Consider the following 23,036-nt stretch of genomic DNA (forward strand, 5'->3'; position numbering starts at 1 on the left):
GCAGGTAAGTTAAATACAAGCGCCTTTTTGGCAGTTTTGTCTGAGTGTGGTTAGTAAATCGTTGCAATAATAATTATTATTTGCTATTTGGAATGGTAATGTCACTGATGATATTGTGGAATCTTATTGAATGCGGAAGTGTTTCTGTTTGTTTGCATTGTGATGTGCAGAAGTGCGCAAAAGTAAGGTAGTCACCTTCAACCTTCACGTTTGATATTTAGTATTTATTTGTATTTCCCATCTGCATCAGCCCACCATGCAGAGATGCAGGTTGGACCTCCCTGCGTCATTATGATTCAGGTACGAAGGATGTGCAGAATCGCCAAACTGACCAAGTCAAAACCATGAACAAAAAAACAAAGTTTGATTCTGGCCAAAAGAGTCAGAGTAAAAAATCCAAAAAGATTCATTGGTATGCCATAGCCCTGATTTATTTATTTCTTTTTATTGCAAGTTGAAAGTTATTTTAATATTTGTCAATTGTAAACATTTTATATCTAAGCATATGTTATTTCATGTTGGACATAGCTGGTCTCTTAGATCGACACCGAGCACTCAAGGTCAGAAAGCAGAAGTGAAGGGCCGGGCTGCTGGAAAGGATGCTTATTCTCCTGGACCTGAGAGAAGCTCTGAATCTACCCGTAGTATGCAAAAACCTGCTCAGGAGGAGGCCAAATCTACTCATAGTGACAGTAATTCATCCCAGCAACATCTGATGAAGACATCAAGGCCTGCTGAAGCTGAAAAAGGGTAATTCTTCCTGTCAATTCAGCTGATTCAATGCAGTGCAGTATGGCTGTGTAAAGTACTCCTCAAGTCAAAGATAAATTACAGAAGATAAAATGAATACTCCTAAGGATAATTCTGGATGTCTACTGTCATGTGAAATTGTGGTTGAACTAGCTTTGTCATGTCAAGGAGAAAGACAAATCATTTGGGAATACATTTACATTTAATTTACATTTCAAATTTTACATTTGGATATCAAGAAAAAAAACTCACTATCACTTTTAGTTTTGGTAAAATGCTTATTTATATTAATAGCTAATCTTTGGTCAAATAATTAACATGGTTTTATACAATGAAAATTCACTAATATGTACAATATAGATTTTTAGACCAGGTAAAGTTTGCTTTGACATAAAATAATTTTTTCTTGGTATGTAGAAAATGTAACTTGACACGCAAGAACAGTGTTTAATCACTTTTCTCCGCATCACTCAATCACATGCAGGAGAGATGTATGACCATAAAAGATATGGTTACGTGACAAATATTATGCACCGTTTACTAGATTAAGGAAGTGACTAAAGTTACTATGCACCATTTTGCAGTGAGTCTTATTGTTTCTTAGTGAGGTGGACCTGTACAGAGGAGAAGAGGAAATAGTACAAGAACTGCTGGAGAAGCACCAGTCAAAGTCAGGTAGTGGCCAGTTCTGAATGTTCAATCTGTATTCAAATGTTGGAGATATGTCTGTGAGGTTGTTTTTGTCTGAGCTAGAGGTGTCTTTATTCCCATCAGTGGCTGTTGGTGAGGCCCAGAGCAGTGTGTCAGCTGCCGAGGATCTTCAAACCTACAGCGAGAGAGAATGGAAAGGCAATACCACTAAAAGTCAGCTTATCCGAAAGGTGAGTCGTCTTCTCTCACACATACTGTGTTTATTAAAGTAGCCTGCTCTCATCCGCATCTTTTTCAGGGTTATGAAGCAATAGCCAGTGAATTCAATCTATGCATAGTAAGAGGTGATAACTATTGTGCCCTGAGGGCGACACTCTTCCAGGTGCTCAGCCAATCCAAACAGCTTCCTGCCTGGTTACATGACTCTGACATCATTAAGGTAATTTAGCTTTATTGTGTTTAGACATTAGGCATCCTTATTACATCCCTACAGCATATTAATATAGAATGTTATTATGTGTTAAACTAATTTGGTGCATTATGAATGTCTTGTTATAGTGGCCAAAAGAAATGCATTCTGATAAGGATTTTATTAAGGAGTGGCAGTTTCCATTTGAAAGCAAGACGAGCACAGTACAGCATCTTGAACTATGTCTGGAATTACTGAAGAAAAAGGTTACTTTTGTTATTTTTCTCCATTGCTTATGTATGAATATTTAAGTCTCTTATGCTCACAAATGCTGTATTTTTTATTTGATCAAAAATACAGAAACAAATGGTAATATTGTAAAATATTATTACAGTTAAATGTACCTGTTTTCTATTTTAATATATTTAAATATATATATATATATATATATATATATATATATATATATATATATTCCTGTGACGGCAAAGCAGTTTTTTCAGCATCATTACTCCAGTCTTCAGTGTCACATGATCCTTCAGAAATCATTCTAATATGCTGATTTGGAGCTCAAGAAAAAAATCGTATTGTCATCAATGTTAAAAACAGTTGTGCGGCTTAATATTTTGTGGAAACCGCAATACATGTTTTTTCAGGATCCTTTGATAAATATATAAATTTCAAAAGAACAGCATTTGAAATTGAAATAATTAGTAACATGATAAATGTCTTTAATGTAATTTTTGATCAATAAGTCTGCTAATAATATTTTATTGCTTTGGCTTTAGTGGCAAGAGGCTGTTGAGTGTAAAACTCTTGAAGAGAGGGAGCGCATGTGCCAGCAGGTGTTCAGAGGTCATGATGAGGAGTATGAGCTTCTGGAAGCGCTGAAGTTCTTGATGCTGAGGACTGCCATTCAGTTGCACTCAGATATGGAGAAGGGCTCTGACGTACCAGAGTTCTGCTGGCTCCTCTTTGCTCGTGACTCGTCCAAAGGCCCCAAGACCTTCCTCACCAACCATCTCAGACATGTAGGATTCAGTGGTGGGCTGGAACAGGTTAGCAAAAATTTGATTCTGGACCAGTCATGATTGAATAATAAATACTAGGGACTGTTATTATAATACTGTCATTGAAAGGTAGGGATAGCAATTTCGGAGAGGCTAGCAGTAGCAAGCTAGCTTTGAAAGCATGAGATCATGTCTCGAAGCACATAACATTACAATAATAATGAACGTAAACAACTTACAGAGCTCTTACTTGTACCACCTGAATGCTGCCGATTCATTTGGGCATTGATAGTGTTGATAAATCCAAGTCTGAGGATGTGAACAGGTCTGGGTCTACGACATGGCGTGAACGCAGCATAAGCACATTGTTTTGGTTCAGGAGGAACTGTAAAAGGCGGCTACTGTTTGTTTTTGGCGCTCTGTGACTGTCTACAACTCTGCATAGCATGAAATGCGCTGATGACGTGTGATGTCTGCGCGAGCAGGGTGCGCGGAGGTATGGAAATGCATATGTTGACTGGCAGGTAGGGCAGCGTAGGGTTCAGACTGAATGCAAAGATTGGATGAAATTTTTTTGGTCCTGAGACTTCCACAGTAGATATAGATGTTATAATATTTAGACCACTTCTATTATTGATTGTTGTTAAGATGTGATGAGCGTTTCAACTAGTATAACAAAAAGTGTTTACCCTACCTTTACATTTACATTTAGATTTCTTCATTTAGCAGGCGCTTTTATCCAAAGCGACTTACAAATGAGAACAATAGAAGCAGTTAAACTAACAGTAGGACGACAATATGCAAGTGCTATGACCCTTCTCAGTTTAATCTAACGCAGTGCATGTAATATTTGTATTTATTTTTTTTAAATAGAAATAGAAGAGAAAGTGTTAGTATTACTGGATCAAGTGCTGCCAAAAAAGATGCGTCTTCAGCCGTTTCTTGAAAGTGGCTACGGACTCAGCAGCTCTGGTTTAGTTAGACAGGTCATTCCACCAGCAGGGAACAGTCATGGTAAGGGTCCGAGAAAGAGATTTTGTGCCTTTTTGAGATGGCACCACGAGGCGACGTTCACTTGCAGAACGCAAGCTTCTGGATGGCACGTAAGTCTGGAGTAATGAGTTTAGATAAAAGGGAGCAGAGCCAGTGGTTGTTCTGTAGGCAAACATCAGTGACTTGAATTTGATGTGAGTGGCAACTGGCAACCAGTGCAATTTTGTGAGGAGAGGTGTGACGTGTGCTGTCTTCGGCTTGTTAAAGACCACTCTGGCTGCAGCATTCTGGATCAGTTGCAGAGGTTTGACAGTGCAAGCCGGAAGACCTGCCAGAAGAGTATTACAAGTCCAGTCTGGATAATACAAGCGCTTGGAGTTCCTGATCCTCCTAATATTGTGCAAGGCAAATCTACATGACCGGGTAGTGCTAGCAATGTGTTAAGTTCAATTGATCATCAACTACAACTCCAAGGTTCCTGGCTGACCTTGATGGAGTTATGGATGACGAGCCTAGCTGAATGGTGAAGTTGTGATGAAGTGTTGGGTTGGCCGGGACCACATGTAGCTCTATCTTCGCAAGGTTTAGTTGAAGGTGATGGTCCTTCATCCAGCCAGAAATGTCTGTCAGGCAGGCTGAGATACGATCAGCTACCGTCGGATCGTCAGGCTGGAATGAGAGGTAGAGTTGTGTGTCATCAGCGTAGCAGTGATAGGAAAAAACATGTTTCTGAATCACAGTGATGTCATGATGACCTTTAAGTTTCAAGTGTGTTTTTATTTATATAGCACATTTAAAAACAGCAAACATGGTTGATCAAAGTGCTGAACAAAACATAAGATAAAGAGACAAGGGCAAACCACACATTCATGACAGAAGATCACAATGAATTAAAAGCTAAGGAAAAAAAGTAGGTTTAAAGAGAAGATTTAAAAACAGTTAAAGACTGCGGATCTGATGTTCCACAGCCTAGGGCCGGCAATAGCAAAGGCTCTCCTCTATGCTTTAATCGTGATCTGGGGAAAGATAGAAGTCTCTTATTACCAGACCTCAGATTTCAGGTGGGATTTTATGGACAGAGTAGCTCAGACAATTAGCTCTGTGCCAGATTATTTAAGGATTTAAAAACATAAAGAAGAATTTTAAACTCAATTCTAAAATGCACAGGTAGCCAATGCAGTGAGTTCAAAAATGGAGAAATGTGATCCAATTTATGCTTTCTTTTGAGGAATTTTGCAGCTGCATTTAATTCATGTATGTTGTTTAGGTGGAGATGTGCCTCCTGGGTCATTCCCTTCAACAGACGATCCGGGTCGTTCGGCTGTATAAGTGTGACACAGAAGAGTTTATCACATACTACCCGAATGACCACAGGGAAGACTGGCCTCCTCTATGCTTGATTACAGAAGATGACAGACACTACAATGCACTCGTACCCAAAAAGTCCTCCAAATTTGATGAACGCGGTAGGCCAAAGTGGAATCAACCCTCAGATGGACAATCAAACATAACTACGCATCTTTAAAGAGTATACGGCAATCACACACAATCTACAGAACTCAGGAGTTACTGTACAATCCTTTGTGCTTTCCACATCGCAGTTCTTGCATTTCTGTTTTGGGATAATTTTTCCTTTCTTGTTTTCATTTTGATAAATGTAAAGATTTGTTATCCTTATTCTGCTACCAATGTAATTTTGGATAAAAGGATGCATTTCTAAATAAATCTTTGCAGTGGTTATATGAGACATAGCTGCACCTCCAGCTGGGATGGGAGATTCTTTTTTAAATGATTTTCATTAGTTTATAAGGTTAATTATTGCTTTGCTTAATTACAATAAAAATTTAACCATACATCTAGACTTTTGCTTTTCTAGATTTGTAGGTATTACATTAAGCTAGTTTAGTGTCCCATTTGTTTTAAGATCTCTGTGTTCTTCCACTAGTTTCTATATCTTCTTGTACTGCCTTCTTCAGATGACGTCATCTTAACGGTCTGGCCATTTATTACTTTGAAGAGCAATGTACTCACAGCGTGGGCAGGAAATGAGAAATGGCCACAGCTCAATAATTTACAAGCATCTGATGAAGGATGCATGCAGCATTACAACAGGCCGCCTCCATCTCAAATTAATTGTTCACTGAAACTTTTTAATGAAATGTCATGATGAAAGAGTAAAGAAATGCCAAGAGATGATTTAGACATTTGTGAATGCAGGAATCTTTTCTGATTTTAATCTGTCAATGGTTTCAGGTTTTGTGAGCATAATGGCTAAAAGCAGCATCTCTTGATCTTGTATGGTTTACATTTTATTGTGCCAAAGAATTATCATTAGAAAATCTATAAAATATTTTGGAGCATGTTTTACAAGCACCTTCATACAGTATATTTCTGACTGGCCAAGTCAATCTGCGCTTGAAAAAAATAAGTCCTGTGATTAATGGGAACCAATGCAATGCAGAAGTAGCCTAATATGGTCTATATCAGGTGTTTCCAATCCTGTTCCTGGAGATCTACCTCCCTGCAAATGTAATATGTTAATTAACATCTTCAGGAGCACTGAAAATGCCCCTCTGTTTATGGCCTCGCCCACTGATCTGGTAATTGCTATTACTGTCCTGCAGAGACCTATACTTGGGAGCACTTGATATTTACAGACATGTATTTGGATCTGAACTCTGCTGGTAGGTAGATATACAGGAACAGGACTGGTCTATATTAATAATAATTTATTAGTTTAAATATTTTTAAGGCATCTTTTAGCCCCCTTGGAGGTTTGCTGAGGCCCTTAGTGGGCCCCAGCCCCCATGGTTTGGAAATTATTGAGCTATTCAATATTTGTTAATTTGAATGAAAATTATATTTTTGCTAGTTGCATTTGTAACAAAAGTTTATTTTGGGCTGCGCAGATGTGATACTTTCTCTCTCTACAGGAGTAGGAGTAAACACATGGAGCACAAAAGGAGATGTCGGTCACAGTCATAAAGATATGATATGTGTGCATGATTCTGATTTGTGGGTGAACGGTCCCTTTAATTGCCAGTTTGACCGACAGCAGTGCTTCTCACAAGACTTGCCCGCTCCGCAGCCCCACCTGCTGGTCGACAAATAAGATGTTCGGTTTTCACTGAGATTTTTGCGACACTAAATTTTTGTTTTTAAAATGTCTACGTCTCAATTCGATATTTATTTTTTTGCGCTAACATTTCAGGTCAAATTAACATGTTACATGCAGCCAGCCAGGTAAGAAATAAAGACGAGGACGGCCATTTCATCCCCTTGTTGTGCAGTGCCCAGACCTCTCCGGCATTAAGCCGTTATCTGAGAATGAACTCAATTTTGGACATCCGTGTGTGTTGTTCAGCAGTGTATGTGTCCCTGCACGCAGTAGGTGACGTTTAGAAGAGGAGTGGCTTTTATGCAGCGACCATCTCCCACGTGTTGTTAAGGAAGGACGATGATTTAAGTACAGTAAACAGAGTGGCCATCTACAGCAGAATAGCGGCTGGCCGAGCGACTCCATGTATGGCTTGTGCCGCACTTAATCGCCGCGGCCGATTATATGCATCTTTTTCCTCTCCACTGATGGGTGAACAATGGAGAAGCCGTCAGCAGAAATTTCTGGTGACCCTCCTATTTTCCCATGCACCAGAACATTGTTTATGATGCTGTTGTTGTGTAGGAGGGCAGGGACGGACCTGATCTCGGTGGATTTCTGCTAGAAAACACTCAGAACGCGACAGGTGGTGACCGGCCTCTCATCCTTCCAGAACCGAGCAGCTGATGTTGGCAGTGCTGCCGCTATCTTCCCGGCGAACATGGTGAAATTCCCAGCGCTCACGCACTACTTGCCTCTCATCCGATTCCTGGTGCCGCTGGCCATTACCAACATAGCCATCGACCTCGGCGAACAGGTAAGTGTGAATGAATTGTCCGTTAAAAACAGCACTTCATGACGTAAGATTGGTTGTGTATCCTCGGAGCTGAACACTGCAGCAATGGCATTTCTCAAGAGGTCTGTTTATCTGGCACGCGCATGTAACGTTATAGTATGTTGTTAACGTAGGTTATGTGCTTTTATTTCGTAAGGAAACGGGCAAACAGCGGCCCTTCGTTAACAGGGCATCATCACAAACAACATGAGCCGATCAGCTGTGTTCGTCAACAGCTGGCCATACAGCGCATCCAGTAACGTGTGTCACACCGAACAATGCAAAAGCAATCTGTCAGAGATGAATGTGCACTTTTGGATGGGCTGATTTTTGTTTTCACCTCTGCGTGAACTGGCCTTGTTTTTGTCAACGATTAACAAATGTACTGCGGCTTACAGTATTTATTTATTTTATCGCAGTCTCTAACGTTACATGTTTAAGTGGGTTAGCTACAAAAACCCTTGGCTGATCAAATCTTTTATTCATGTAATTCACATCTCATTTTGACGCTCTTATGTTTCTTCCCGAGGTAATTTCTACACATTGGAAAGTCTTTCTCATTATCAAGAGTTCCTAAGATTAAAAAAAAAATGTTCACACTATTTAAAATGTTTACGGTCATGTACAACTCAAATATTTGTGCACAATCACTTTTTTTATTGAATGTTTGAGGGCATTATAGACAGACCGATAATTGGTGTTTTGATATTGGGTTTTAAAATAGGCTAATTGAATAGCATTATTTCATAATTGTTTGGATTTTGACACTTTTCACTGGAAAATAAATGGAAATTAAATAAACTGTAATAATTATGTAATTGTTAAGCTACACATTTCACACTGGAGAATAAATGCTATTCAGTTCAGTAGCTTAACAATTACATAATAATTATTATAATGGTTAAATGTTTTTATTATATTTATATTGTTTTAGCGTTGTCGTATAATGAAAAGTTATTGTATTAAAAAGCAGAAATAAATCTATAAACTGGCTTTAAATATCAGTTATTAGAAACATATTGGCCATATCAGTTGATCCAGCTGTTGCAATTGACAGTTGATGAGGAAATGTTGAGTGTTGATGCAATCCCTCAGAACATGCTGACAAATGATTTTTTTGGTAAGTAAAGATCATAAAATGAAAACATTTTGAAATTATAATGAATTTGATGGATGCAAGTCACTACACTGAAGAATTCATTTGATTTTGGGAAAACTGGAATGAAAAATTGCCTTTCGTTTTTGTTAGATACAAAATAAATTTTTCAGAATCACTTATAGCAGAAAGAAGAAATGTGAGCAGGAACCTTAAGAGCCTGTCTGCCCACATTAACAGACATCCATTATCTCTCTGCACATTGTTGTAAGACGTTGGAGATGAAGTGGCAGACAAAGAGAGTCAGAAGAAGGCAGCAGATAAGGAGGAAAAAAATGTCCTTTTGACTTTATCTCTTATTGTACAGGACTTGCTGCTTATTAATTATGTGACTGATTATCTACTGTTTCATCCAAACGAAATCTTAAGATTTAAACATAAGCAATGTTCTCCTTAAACAGTAAATATTACAGAATGGTGCCACCAGGTTAGAGTCGAGGACAGGACAGCAATGGTTATTTAATTGTGCAGTAACACCTACAACTTGAAGAGCAAGTAGAACTTATGTACACCTCAGCATTTTCCAACAAGTTTGACATCTGACACATTTACAAATCACCTTCTCATGTGACGGGGATATATTCTGGATATATTTTACAGCTTTATTGTCACAATAAAGTCGGTTATCATTGAGACACTTTAGAGTTACTCTATCTCCACTTTCTTTGAGAGGTTTGAGACTACATTGTTGATTCTAATCACACTTTTCAGGTGTTTATCTCAATAAAAGTCCATGAATAAACGTAATCTTATAACTCTTCTTCCTTTTTCTGCTTAGAAATGTTCCTTGATAGTGTTTGGACAGTCTACAGACTTTTATACTGTGATATTTAGCAGCACATGGTGCATTGTGACACTAAAGTTTATTTTATTTTATTTTTTACACATATTCAGCTTAAAAGAGAGAGAAGCCAGCGGTCCTGTGTAACACAAACTTATCCAGCGTAGCAAATACCAGTCCTCACATTTAGTTCCTTTTCTGGGGGACATGCCATGAAAGGCATTTAGTCAGTTGATACAGGGGTAGTACTGTTTATCTTGGGTATAAAACCCTCTTTGTGTTAAAGAATCCCATGAGGAGTGATAGTTTATCATCATTTCAATTCATCCCTCCACTTTAGAAAATCGATAATGTGACTAAATCTGGATTCTTTTAATCACTCTACTAGCCTCTTTTTTTTATATAATGCTGGAAAAAATGGTGTTTCTGATACATTTTTATAATTTCTCTCTCTTCCTAAACAGGCTTTAAACAGGGGAATAGCAGCAGTCAAAAAGGATGCTGTGGAAATGCTGGCCAGCTATGGTCTGGCCTACTCCCTCATGAAGTTCTTCACAGGCCCTATGAGTGATTTCAAGAACGTAGGGCTGGTGTTTGTCAACAGCAAACGGGACAGAACCAAGGCGGTCCTCTGTATGGTCGCTGCAGGAACCGTGGCTATCATTTTCCATTCTCTCATTGGTCAGTCTGCCAGTCTATCATTTCCTCACTCCACCTCTTGCATGAGTTTGTACTAAATGTACAGGGCACACCGTTTTGTTTTGCACTTTTCTAAACAAATATGTCATGATGGTAGACTTAGTGAGCGGTGTTATGACTGGAGAAGGACCTCGAATGGTCTTAATCATGCAGACTCTACTCATAGAAGGCAGATGTAACTATCCTCTGGAAAAGTCATTGCACAAAGGAACATTATATTCCAAACACGGTTCATCCGCTGTGTTGACGGAAAGGCTTTTTTGCCAGGTTACTACATGCCTGTCCAGTGTACTCCCTGTGAATGGAGAGGCCTCTCTCAAACAAACTATCCAAACTCACGGGGGTAGTAGATTGCCATTTATTTTCGGATCTTCGTTCATCCTCTATTATTATATTGTCATTAAACAAATTGTGCAAAATACTGCACTCCTACTCAGCAGGAAATAAGTTTTGACACCCATATTTACCAAATTACAAATACTTAAGTTTGTGGGTTGTGGTTAAAAACGGTCCAATCGTCTTTAAACCGTCTAAATTTACAGTGTAATTAGTCATTTTACTAGAAGAATGAAGGATATTCACCTTGAATACGTCAGTTTCTCTACCCCAAATTCATTTGCATTTACACAAATAGTCATTTACACACAAAGCAAAAAATCGGAGCCATTTTCAGCTGCTCCGCAGTGCCCATATGACAGTTGCTATGAGTGCATGAAGAAAGAATGTTACCAGGGTAACTTCGAGGGATATAGGATACAAACCACCATCCTCTTGGAGGAGGGCATGCATTTTTAACCACTATGCCAACACCTGTCTGCCGCACTTAATGATGTGCTTTTAAATGAAGAACTTATAGTCTGTTAACATAACATGGTCACTCTCCATCATCTTGCGTGCGGTCTCAGACATGTTATGCCCATTTGCACAGTCACTGAGTTTTGTAGAGCTGTCATCCATCTGTGGATCACGTCACTGCACACATTACTGAGAAAAAGGGAAAAGACATGGGAGACATGAGAACTTCTGTCTTTGCATGTTATTTTTTTAAATTATATTATCCATCCATTCTCCAAACAACTTATTCTATGTAGGGTCACAGGGATGCCTATCCCAGAGTAATATAATATAATATAATATTAGAACTTCTGTGTCCTTGCATGTCATTTGTGTACATTATTGATAAATATACAAATTAATCTTATCACTTTTCCTTGTTTAGCCTACACAGATCTTGGCTATTACATCATTAACAAACTGCATCATGTGGATGATTCTGTGGGGAGTAAGACCCGGAAGGCGTTTCTCTATCTGGCTGCTTTTCCTTTACTTGACGCCATGGTGAGTGACATACCATCCCTGGAGATATTCGGTCGTAATGTCATCATAAGTTCTTGCTCTGACCGTCAGATCTGGCTCGTCTGCCTGGCACAGATGGGCAGAGAGTATGTGTGTTTAATCGTGTGGTACAGCCAGGCATCAGAGCCTATATTCAGATCTGGAAAACCATCAAGCTCCTTTGGATAAATAACAGCCCACGCGGAACGTCCTGTGCCTCTCAATGGAGGTTAAACTGCAGCAATGTTTTGTTTAATAAAGTGTTATGTCTCTAGACTAGAAATTGAACCCAACTATTTTTTTTATAAACAAATGGAAATGCATAAAAATGCCAAGCAGCAAAACTGTTTAGGACATTGCTAATAATTAGAAATGTTTCTTGAGCACCAATACTGAAGTAATTATATAGAAAATTCAGGAGTAAATTACATTTTGAAATATGTGACCCTAGACCACAAAACCAGTCACAAGTCGCACAGATATATTTGTGGCAATAGCATTGTATGGGTCAAAATGATCGATTTTTCTTTTATGCCAAAAATCATAAGGATATTAAGTAAAGATCATGTTCCATGAAGATATTTTGTAAATTTCCTACCGTAAATATATAAAAAAATATTTTTGTGAGTGGATGCAGCAAAAGCGAGAACATAAATGGACAACTTTAAAGGCGATTTTTCTCAATGTTTTGATGTTTTTTCGACCCTCAGATTCCAGATTTCCAAATAGTTGTATCTCGGCCAAATATTGTCCTATCCTAACTAACCATACATCAATGAAAGGCTTATTTATTCAGCTTTCAGGTGATGTTTAAATCTCAATTTCAAAAAATGTACTCTTGTGACTGGTTTTGTGGTCCAGGGTCACATATATATAAAAATAGAAAACAGTTACTTTAAAGTGTAATAATATTTCACAAAATTACTGTTAATTTTAATATTTTGATCAGATAAATGCATAAAAAATCAGACTCAAGAATTTTGAATGGTAGTGGATACTGTAATATAAAACTACATGAGTCATGAATAATGTTTATTTTAATGGCTTTGCAATGTTATCATAAATATATAGTATGCAAATGCATCAATATAGTACTATATGAGTAAAATACACCCTACAATTTAATATAATATGTAACCGCTATTTGGTTGCTTAATAGGTTGTTAATATGTAACGAATTGTATCCAGCTTTTTCCTACACACCATAATGCTTTGCACAAATTATGGGAGTATCTTCTGTTAAACTGTAAACAATCAGTTAAAGGTTCACTCTATGGATGCAATAATAAGCATTTTAAAAAACTGGTACAATGAGATGACATTATCCTACTCGCCCTCTAACCATCACACATTAAATAGAAATTTAAAAGTGTAAAAGAAGTGACGATTAGAAGATTAGAAGTGAAAAGGGGAGACAATTACATTTTAATTCGGCCTTGTGAAAACAAACCTGGAAGGAGACATGAGGATTTGTGGAGAAAAACGAGAGATTCTTAGTACATTCCAGTGAATTATTCATTGGATATATCGTAAATTAAATTGGGAGAATAGAACAGACAACAAATGCACTGTATTAGGGATGCACAACAATATATGGGCCACCATATCGGTATCGGCTGATATATTTTCATTTTTAATGTTATTGTTATCATCCCAATGAAAAAATCGGGCCGATATATTAAAGCTGATGAATAATGGATTATTTCCGTCAGCTGAGACACATCAGATGCACACTATTCACCGTGATGGTTTTGAATTGCTTAAAATATGATTGGAATATTTAAGTGCAACATACGGTTAAGAGAACATCATCCAAACACCACGCCGCGCACATGTACAGTAACAAGGCATACAGACAAGAGAGACATGACAAAACAGGAGTGTCAGAGCTCTGTCACAGAACCAAGAAATACACTAGACAGAAGTGACAAAACCCTGACAATTTCACATTAAAAATATCAAGCTGACGTCTGAAAATAGAACATGAAAGAAATCTTGCAGCATATTTAGTCACTGACGGATAAGGATTATTTGTAGTGCATTTGTACATGCTTTTTTGTAGCGCAACCTTATGATTTGAATTGGTTTGTCTCAGTCTTTTTGAGTGCAACATTCCCAAACTGGAAGTGGCTTCTATAATCCAAAACGCAGTAGGCTCATCAGGAAAAAAAGTGGATTGGATTAGTGACAGTTGATATAAGCTCTTGTCTCTGGTTCCAGGCCTGGACTCATGCTGGAATCCTTCTGAAGCACAAGCACAGTCTCCTGGTGGGATGTGCCTCTATTTCTGATGTCGTTGCACAGGTAAGTGCATGATTTCAGATGCATATTTACAATCTGTATTGATATGTTAGTGTTTATATTTTCAATGTTTTGTGAATGTGAATATGGTTGTGTATAAAGGATAATTGAAGGTGAGATAATGTGATATAATGGGTTTATCTATAATGTCAATGCTCTTCATAGCCGTGGTTTAATTTGTTATTTATCATGTATTTGGGTTTGAATTAATAATAGTCTGTATGTGTCATGAGAATGGCTATATTTACCACTGTCATTATAATCAGTCTATCTCTCTCTCTCTCTTTTTCTCTCTCTCTCTCTCTAGGTTGTATTTGTGGCTATTTTGCTCCACAGTCACCTGGAGTGTGTGGAGCCCTTGTTGATCCCAATCCTCTCTCTGTATATGGGAGCTTTGGTACGCTTCACCATCGTTGGTTTGGGGTACTACAGGACCGTTCATGACAACATCCCTGACTCCAGTGGGCCAGAGGTTGGGGTACGTCCATTGACTCTCTTTACACCAATTCAACCAACTGGTATTTTATTGTGTAAATCTGTTGCTATTGTCCTTCTCAGTTTAGTATCACAGCTACATTGGTCAGTTTATTGGTTTTCTATACTCATTTCTCCTTGCTCTGCCCCTTCAAATGTGTGCTATATACTGACAATCTGTATTGATATGTTAGTGTTGTTTATACCTCTGTTTAATAGGGTGATGCCACTATTAAAAAGATGCTAGGCTTTTGGTGGCCGTTGGCTCTTATCCTGGCTACGCAGCGGATTAGCAGACCCATCGTCAATCTGTTTGTGTCACGGGATCTGAAAGGAAGCACAGCTGCCACAGAGGTTAGTCTGGCAAAAGCACTGATGCCTTTACAGTATTTAAATATCAACTTGTAGTCATAATCGTTATTTTCAGTCATTTAGATACAGCATATGTGAGAATATGTTGCTAATATTTAAAATTAGCTATACATAGTGACAGGCTTCAGCAGCTCAGCATATTTTTTTGCTATGAAAATATGCTGAGAAGGGCTAAAACTGAAATAAAAAAAATCATTAAAGCTAAATATAAATATTGTTTTAAAAACGAATAAAATTATTCTAAAATTAAAATGAAAAAAATTCTAAATATTAATACTACCTAGTTCTGACATGAAACTCTAGATAACACAGGCTGATAGGTCCTTAACTCACTTGGTAGCATGACATGTCATTGTCATGACAGAAATACAGTAATAGCAAATAAATAATACTAAAATAACACATAATAATAAAACTCATTTCATCTCATAGTGCTCATTTCATCATAGAGTGGGATAACTGGGTCTTTGCATCCTGAGTGCTGCATTTATGGACCAACTTGACCACTTTTTCCCCTGCATTATTTTTAAAGCTAGGTTTAAACAATTACTGTAATGACAAAACAAGTTTTAATGTCGCTTTAGTTGTTTGGTGCCTAGATGTCAGAAATATTTTGCGTTACCCAGCTATAGAATCATTCATTATAAACTGATTAGATTGTGGGTGTTTAATGTGACCATCTTTCTGTTGTTTTCCAGGCTGTTGCAGTTCTCACAGCAACATATCCAGTGGGTCACATGCCATATGGCTGGCTCACTGAACTCAGAGCTGTTTACCCTGCATTTGACAAGGTAAGTGTTTGTTGTTATTTCAACTAACATTTTTTTTAATCCTTAAACATACACTACGCAGAATGCTTAATGCTGATCATCCTCTGCATATATACTTAAGTTCATCATCTCCTCCCAGTATTCTTCCTGAACGATCAGTTAAAGGAATCAGTGTGCAGTATTTTAATTTATACCACACTGTCTAACTTTGTCTCAAGGGATGACAAAATTAGTTTCTATCTTCCACCTTTCGTGCTAATACTGCAGTATATTTATTATCTTGTTCTACTTTATGACAAAGCAATAATTTTTTGGGTAAACAGAGTGGGTTCATGGAGATAGTTCTGCAGCTAGAGTCCCAGAGACTGTAATTAAAAAGGCGCACAGTGGTGTGGTGTTATTTATGGATATTTTCCCAAAGAAAAAGGACTCAGGATCCATAATTAGGAAGTCCACAGGAAATGGGTTGACATTCTCTGGCTGCAGGTGGCTGGCCAACCGTAGATCATTTTTTTAATGGATAAAGATGATCTACATTACTGTTTAAAAGTTAGAGGTCTGTAAGATTTGAAAAAGAAATGTTTTTCAGTAAGATCACTTATGCTTACCAAGGCTACATTTATTTACATTTACATTTACATTTATTCATTTAGCTGACGCTTTTATCCAGAGCGACTTACAATTGCTATATATGTCAGAGGTCGCACGCCTCTGGAGCAACTAGGGGTTAAGTGTCTTGCTCAGGGACACATTGGTGTCTCACAGTGGATTCGAACCCGGGTCTCTCACACCAAAGGCATGTGTCTTTTTTTTATCTTACTGACCCCAAACTTTTGAATGATAGAGTACATTATAAATGCTCAAAACATTGTACATTATAAAGAAGAAATGAACTGGTTTCCTCACATCTGCTGTTTGTCTTTGTTCTCTTCTCATTTTCTAGAATAACCCGAGCAACAAGTTGGCCAGCAGCAGTGCAGTTGTGACAAAATCTGACATCAAGCGCTTCACTTTTGTTTGTTTGGCTCTTTCTATAACAGTAAGTTTATCCACATTCTCAATCTTTGTTCTCCGTCTGGCTTTAATAACGCTTGTTTCATATTTTGGTAACTGCAGTCTGCTGTAGTTCAGGGACTTTAAAGGTGCTGTGGGAGTTTATTGTGACCGTGGGCTGCAGTCATATTTTTTGTTTAGCCAATCAGGAGGAGCTTTCTATCTGTCAATCAAAACAGCCCATATATGGAAAGCACGAAAATGAAACATCCTGTACAGTCAGTTACAGCTTAAATGAAGCGAACTAACTAACTCTATTTAAGTGAGATACTCCACATGATGGGCATTTTGACAACTGTGTCTGTATTTGACCATTCAGGCGCAAAGAGAACTGAATTCAGGCAGAGTTTGAAAGAGCTCTGTCTGAAAGAGCGCATCTGGTGGGCGTCATTCAGCCCAATACCAAGAGTTCTTTTTTTTCACAACTTCCTGCGCATAATAACTTGTTAAACTCTTTTTGAAGATCCTCATTAAATGTAAACACACGCTTCTTTGACATCTTCACATCTGACTTGATCTTCTCTGCGCTCTCTAATATCCCGCCTTCACTTACTGCAAGTTTACTCAATAACGAACTGTGATTGGATGGTAATTGTGAAGAAGTAATACGGGACAAAACAAGATTTTTTCCTAAGTCGGGACACTAAAAATAGAGCTGAAAGCGGGACGTCTGGTCACCCTAAATAGGGTAATGTCTAATCAGTAGTTAAATCTGGCTACAGCGCACTTAGTTGGTGGTTTTTTTTTGTTGTTGTTTTTTTTACTTTACTGCCTTTTGTCTACATGTATAATATATAAACCAACATAGCGTAATCAGTAAAATTATATTTTATATATACTTTATTCTTCCATTTGTCCCCTGAATTTAAAATGCAATAGACAAAAATCCAAAGGCTTCTTATTCAGCTACTAAACACAGTTGTAAAGCCGCAAGGAGTGCATTAGGGATATTGTGTTTTGTTATTGTGAGTACCTTTAGAGTCAGGCTAAATGATTAATTGATGCTGTCTGCTTCTGTAACCGGGTCATATCTTTCCTCCCTGACCTAGATAAAAGCCTGCTTAGTATTTCACTACGGTGATCATTTTTATTCCATAATTTCACTTCTCTGTCAGTGATGTGGAGGGAGAATCATAACTGAATGAGTATGAGTCTGTCATTAGTACAGCAAGGCTTCTGTTTAATCTCTTATGTAAGTCTTATATGGCTTCTTCACTGAAATGTTGCATGAATGCACCACTATGGATGAATACTATGGTTTCTTTACATTTTAATTCAAAGGCATCTAGATTTTATATCAACATTTTGCTTAGAAATTTCCCCATTGGACTTTATTGTTAATTAAATATCATTGATGGTTGGCTTGTGTTATTGATTTTAAGGAGTTGTAGCAAGTGTTGAGATCTGCTCTCAGCTCCATGTGCCAACATGTCTGGCCATACATATCTGTGCATACGCTTCTAATTCTAGTACTGTAAACCACATTTCAAATGCTCTTCTCCACCCAGATAGATATAAACACTTATGAGTGTAAATGATAGTGTTTTGATAGCTGTGTTAACAGGATGTGTGCTGGCTCTAAAATTAACATGCATACTACTATATTACATTCCGCTAGATAACCAGTACCATCAGGGTGCCTTTTCACAGAAATAACCAGGAATACACTTTTTTTTTTGCCCTTGTCGACTGCTTTATATTTTACTAAAGTATAATTACTAAAGTATAGTTTGATTGATGGTTTGTGAGTGAATATTTTATTTTATTTTTATTTTATTTTATTTATTGACTTTGTCCTATTTTGTAACGTTATGTTATGTTATGTTATGTTATGTTATGTTATGTTATGTTATGTTATGTTATGTTATGTTATGTTATGCTATGTGTGAGATTTTCTATATAGTCCCTTTCAGGTAGTCTGTCTTTCTCTGTGCAGCTCTGTTTTGTGGTGTTCTGGGCGCCACACATTTCTGAGAGGATCCTGGTGGATATCATAGGAGTAGATCATGCCTTTGCTGAGCTGTGTATCGCCCCATTACGGATTTTCTCCTTCTTTCCCATTCCAGGTATTGCACTTTTAGTAAATTTCCATAAAGACACAAACATTTTACACAATTTTGAGAAACCATGATACATTTTACATTTTCATTTAATCATTTAGCAGGCACTTTTATCCAAAGCGATTTACGATCCAAAGGGATTTTTTCAGGATATACCATATCTGATAAATTGAGAGTTCAAAAGAACAGCATTTCTCTGAAATAAAAAATCTTCTATAACATTATAACCCTTGGTTTCACAGACAAGGCTTATGTTTAGTCTCAGACTAAAATGCATGTTTGCGCTGTTTTAACTGAAAGCAACTGGCACTGAGATATCTTAAAATATGTCAGTGCCATTGTTGTGTCTCAAGATGAACACCAGTAATGTTTTTTTCTAAGGCACGTTTATAAAAGCTACTTAAATGCCCTAATTGAACTAAGGCCTAATCCTGGTTTAATCTAAGCCCTGTCTGTGAAACCATGCCTAAATGTCTTTTACTGTCACTTTTGATCAAATGAATGCGTCATTGCTGAATAAAAGTATTCATTTCTTGGAAAAATGGTACTGACCCCAACATTTGAACAGTAGTGTATATTGAACTTTGTGAATGACCCATGTTCAAATTCTTTTTAAATCTGCAGAACTTTCTGTAAAGTCTTGTAGCTGCAAATTCTCCAACGGCCTTCTCATGACAAACAAAAATGGTTGATCTAGGGTCTGATGTGCAGTGCATCATCAAATGGACAGATGGTCTTAGGGGGACCAGTTGCTCTTTAAAAAAATGTCCATTTGAAAAGGCAAAGGTCATGCTTCAGTTACAATGCTCCAGGCTTACAGAAACTGAAAGAGAAAGAATCACAATGAAAGCTCAAAGTACCTTCGAATTTTATTGTACTTGACTTTTATGATATAACAATACTGATAGCCAAGCAATCACTGGCATGTAAAACATGTTCACATGATTGCTTGAGACCTAATTTGCATGAACTGAATCCTCTTTTGTTTTTTATCATCAGTGACGATTCGTGCTCACCTGACTGGTTGGCTCATGACCCTGAAGAAAACCTTTGTCCTGGCACCCAGCTCTGTCCTCCGCATCATTGTCCTCATCACCAGTCTCGTAGTGCTGCCTTACATGGGGTAAGTGTGTTCTGCTTGATTCTACACCAGTACCAAGTAGAAACCTGAAACATACATATTACTAATTGCTGTACTTTAGTGCATCAGACTTATAAATTGTATATTAAAATGTATTAGAGTTTGTTAGAAAGCTTTTTATGCTCAAATTGTGCAGGGTACATGGGGCCACACTCGGTGTTGGATCTCTGCTGGCTGGTTTCCTTGGGGAGTCTACTATGGTTGCAATCGCAGCATGCTATGTCTACCGAAAACAGGTACAATAACACTGAAGCCTGTAGGTTTTTCTGATGATTAAAGTTGCTTTCTATTTGATTAGTTAATACAGTAAAAAAGCAATAAATATTCAGTTCTGCAATAACACAATGGCCATGAATCTCCAGACATGTTCATTCCAATAGTGTATTGTGGATTATAAGCACACACACAGGAGACTGAGGGTAGTTATTTCAATAAATAAAGTCCAGTCCAGTTACATCAATGTGTTTTCTCTAGCAGTGATTTTGTATGCTCATTTCAAAATTCAAGAAGGATTATTCTGTCTTCCAAGTTAAACTTTAGGCTGAACAAGTAAACACAATAAAACCACACTGATGTATAAGACAAGGGTCAACTATATCATGAAGGTAGATTTAAGAACAAGGACTTTCCCCCATAAATATCAGTTTGTCATTTAACATGTTGCAAAAGTTTTCAGGTTTAAATTCTGTTATTTTCAACTTTTATTCAGCAAATAATCCTGAAAAATGTATCACAGTTTCTACAAAAATATCAAGCAGCTGTTTTCAATGTGGATTATAAGAAAATAAGCATATTAAAATAATTTCTGAAGGATCATGTACTTCAAATTCAGCTTTGCCATCATAGAAATAAATTAAATTTTTAAATATATTAAAATAGAAAACAGTTATTTTTCACAATATTAATGTTTTTACTGTATCATATAAACGCAGCCTTGGCAAGTAAAGAGAGTAAACAGATCTTTCCGACCCCGAACTTTTGAACAGTATTGTACATTACTCTTTACATTTTTATTATTTCATGAATGAAAACTCTTATTTTTTTAAATCCTATGTGGTTTCTCATCTCTATTTCCCAACATACCCCATTTAGTGGCACAAGATGCTCCATTCTTGTTTTGTAAATTAAATTGTAATTTTACATGGTAACACTTTACAATAAGGTTTTATTAGTTAATTACATGAAATAACACTGAAAGATACTACTACAGCATTTATTAATCTTAGCTAATGTTAATAAGCGAAATAAACATTTACTAATACATTTTTAAGATCAAAAGTTGTATCTGTTATCATTAGTTAATGCATTGTGAACGGACATGAACATTTTTATTAAGTAGCATTATTAACAAAACACCAATAAAAAGAGTTAAACTAAAGTAGCATTATTAACAAAGGTTAATAAATGCTGTATATAATATATTGCTTATTGTTAGCTCATGTTAGTTAATGCATTAACTAATGTTAACAAATGAGACCTTATTGCAAAGTGTTACCTTTTACAAACTCTGCATCACTTATTTCATTGTAAAACCTTTGTAAACCATTCTATCATAAAATGTCACATTCAGTTTGATGACAAATTATGTAAGGATGGCTTATGAATGCTTTAAACATAAATAGGTTCTGCTCGTTTTTAATCAATGAAACCCAGTGCGTTGGGGTAAAATGACTTTCTGCCCACACAGAAGAAAAAGAAAGACTCAGATGAAGACATGACCATTGACGGGGAGGACTCTGCCCCCATGAACGAGGTCAGGGCCGGGGGCCGCATGGACGACATCGTGGAGTTAAGAGAAGAGGATGAGGAAGAGCTGGAAGAAGACTGAGCTGTGGATTCTAGGCTGAGCAGGATGCATTGTGGGAATCAGGGCCTTCTTGCTTTCTCGGGCAGTGTACCTATTGCTTACTGTCCCCTGCTGCCGCCCTTTCCCTCCTGCCGAAGCGAGAGCGCAGCTCACTTTTAAATGTGCACAGTTTAAATAAACACAGAGGGAGATTTAGATATCAGTTATGAAGACTTCAGGTGTCCGCTGCAGCATATCTTTGTTACAGTACACACGCAGACATACAAATGAATACATGCGTCTTCCAGCTGCCGTCAGGAGATTTTTTTTTTTCTTCTGATGCAGGACAGTGAAGATATTAATTTGTACCAAAGCAGTGTTGTGCATTAACTTATTTTTTCTGTATGCTGATCTTTAATGTGCTGCCGTCCTACACATTTCAAAGGAAAGACTATGCTAAATGGAGTTACATCATTCGCTTGGAATGTATTTCCTGTTCCTTCTTCTTCTTTACCTCTACTATTTCACAGAAAGGACAGACTTGATAAGATTTTTGAGGTTCAGGGGCAGTGACCTGTGTTACTGCACAGTTTCAAGGACCAACTCAAATGTCAACAGAGGCTATATATATATATATATATATATATATATATATATATATATATATATATATATATATATATATATATATACATATTTATATTGGAATTGAGAATGAATTTGATGGGCATCTTAGAAAACAACAGTTTCAGAGTGACAAATGGTTGGAGTTTATGGGTCATCTAGAGGACCTATTTTTTTAAATATACATACCATATGTTGTAGGTGTATAAAATATGATACATTTTGTATGGGTGATGTTGTGAACTCTGTATATTGTATGAAAAGAACGAATTGGACTGTGTTTTCATAATGAAGTCTATTGGAAGTATTTTTTGTTTTGTTTGAAGTATTTATTTTGTATCTCAGGATGTTCGTGATGGAAAATATTAAAGTACTTTAAAGTCTGATTAATGATCCCTCCCCGTGAGCTGTTTTTCAGGTTCTCCATTGGACAATGATACACAGCTGTTAAGGGTGTCTTAAGCCGGTATTTGTTAATTTAGATTATAGTAAGTGAAGTCTGGCTTAGCTTGTATTAGAGATTTCCTGGACAATACAAAGTAATGATAGAAACATTTATTACAGTTTCAAAAAAGTATTTGGTCCTCTTATTAAACAGTGAAAATGTGGTTTAAAGTGGTCTATGATTAGGTTCTTATGTTCTGTCTTATATTAAAATGAAGAAAAGTGGGTGTGTTTGTCACTTTTACTGCAGCTGATGAGAAGTTCCATCATTACACAGAAAATTAAAAAATTATAC

At 37.1% G+C, this 23,036-nt stretch overlaps 2 protein-coding genes across 2 annotated transcripts; both read left to right on the top strand.

Annotated features, from left to right (window-relative positions):
• Nucleotides 1-250: 250 nt before the first annotated feature.
• On the top strand, nt 251-5,576 carry otulinb (OTU deubiquitinase with linear linkage specificity b). Its single transcript, XM_082172701.1, has 8 exons — nt 251-412; nt 529-750; nt 1,355-1,425; nt 1,525-1,631; nt 1,700-1,840; nt 1,960-2,076; nt 2,599-2,868; nt 5,081-5,576. The coding sequence occupies exons 1-8, from the start codon at nt 345-347 to the stop codon at nt 5,336-5,338; spliced, it is 1,254 nt and encodes a 417-aa protein (XP_082028827.1). The 5' UTR covers nt 251-344; the 3' UTR covers nt 5,339-5,576.
• Nucleotides 5,577-7,274: 1,698 nt separating this feature from the next.
• Nucleotides 7,275-22,683, top strand: ankhb (ANKH inorganic pyrophosphate transport regulator b). Its single transcript, XM_082172688.1, has 12 exons — nt 7,275-7,727; nt 10,147-10,363; nt 11,601-11,719; nt 13,937-14,020; nt 14,325-14,495; nt 14,711-14,845; nt 15,562-15,654; nt 16,577-16,672; nt 18,623-18,752; nt 19,746-19,869; nt 20,024-20,123; nt 21,575-22,683. Exons 1-12 carry the CDS (start codon nt 7,632-7,634, stop codon nt 21,713-21,715), a joined length of 1,506 nt encoding a protein of 501 aa, XP_082028814.1. The 5' UTR covers nt 7,275-7,631; the 3' UTR covers nt 21,716-22,683.
• The last annotated feature ends 353 nt before the right edge of the window (nt 22,684-23,036 follow it).

The sequence above is a fragment of the Leuciscus leuciscus genome, assembly GCF_965113295.1.
Source record: "Leuciscus leuciscus genome assembly, chromosome: 6".
In the NCBI taxonomy this organism is placed as follows: Eukaryota; Metazoa; Chordata; class Actinopteri; order Cypriniformes; family Leuciscidae; genus Leuciscus; species Leuciscus leuciscus.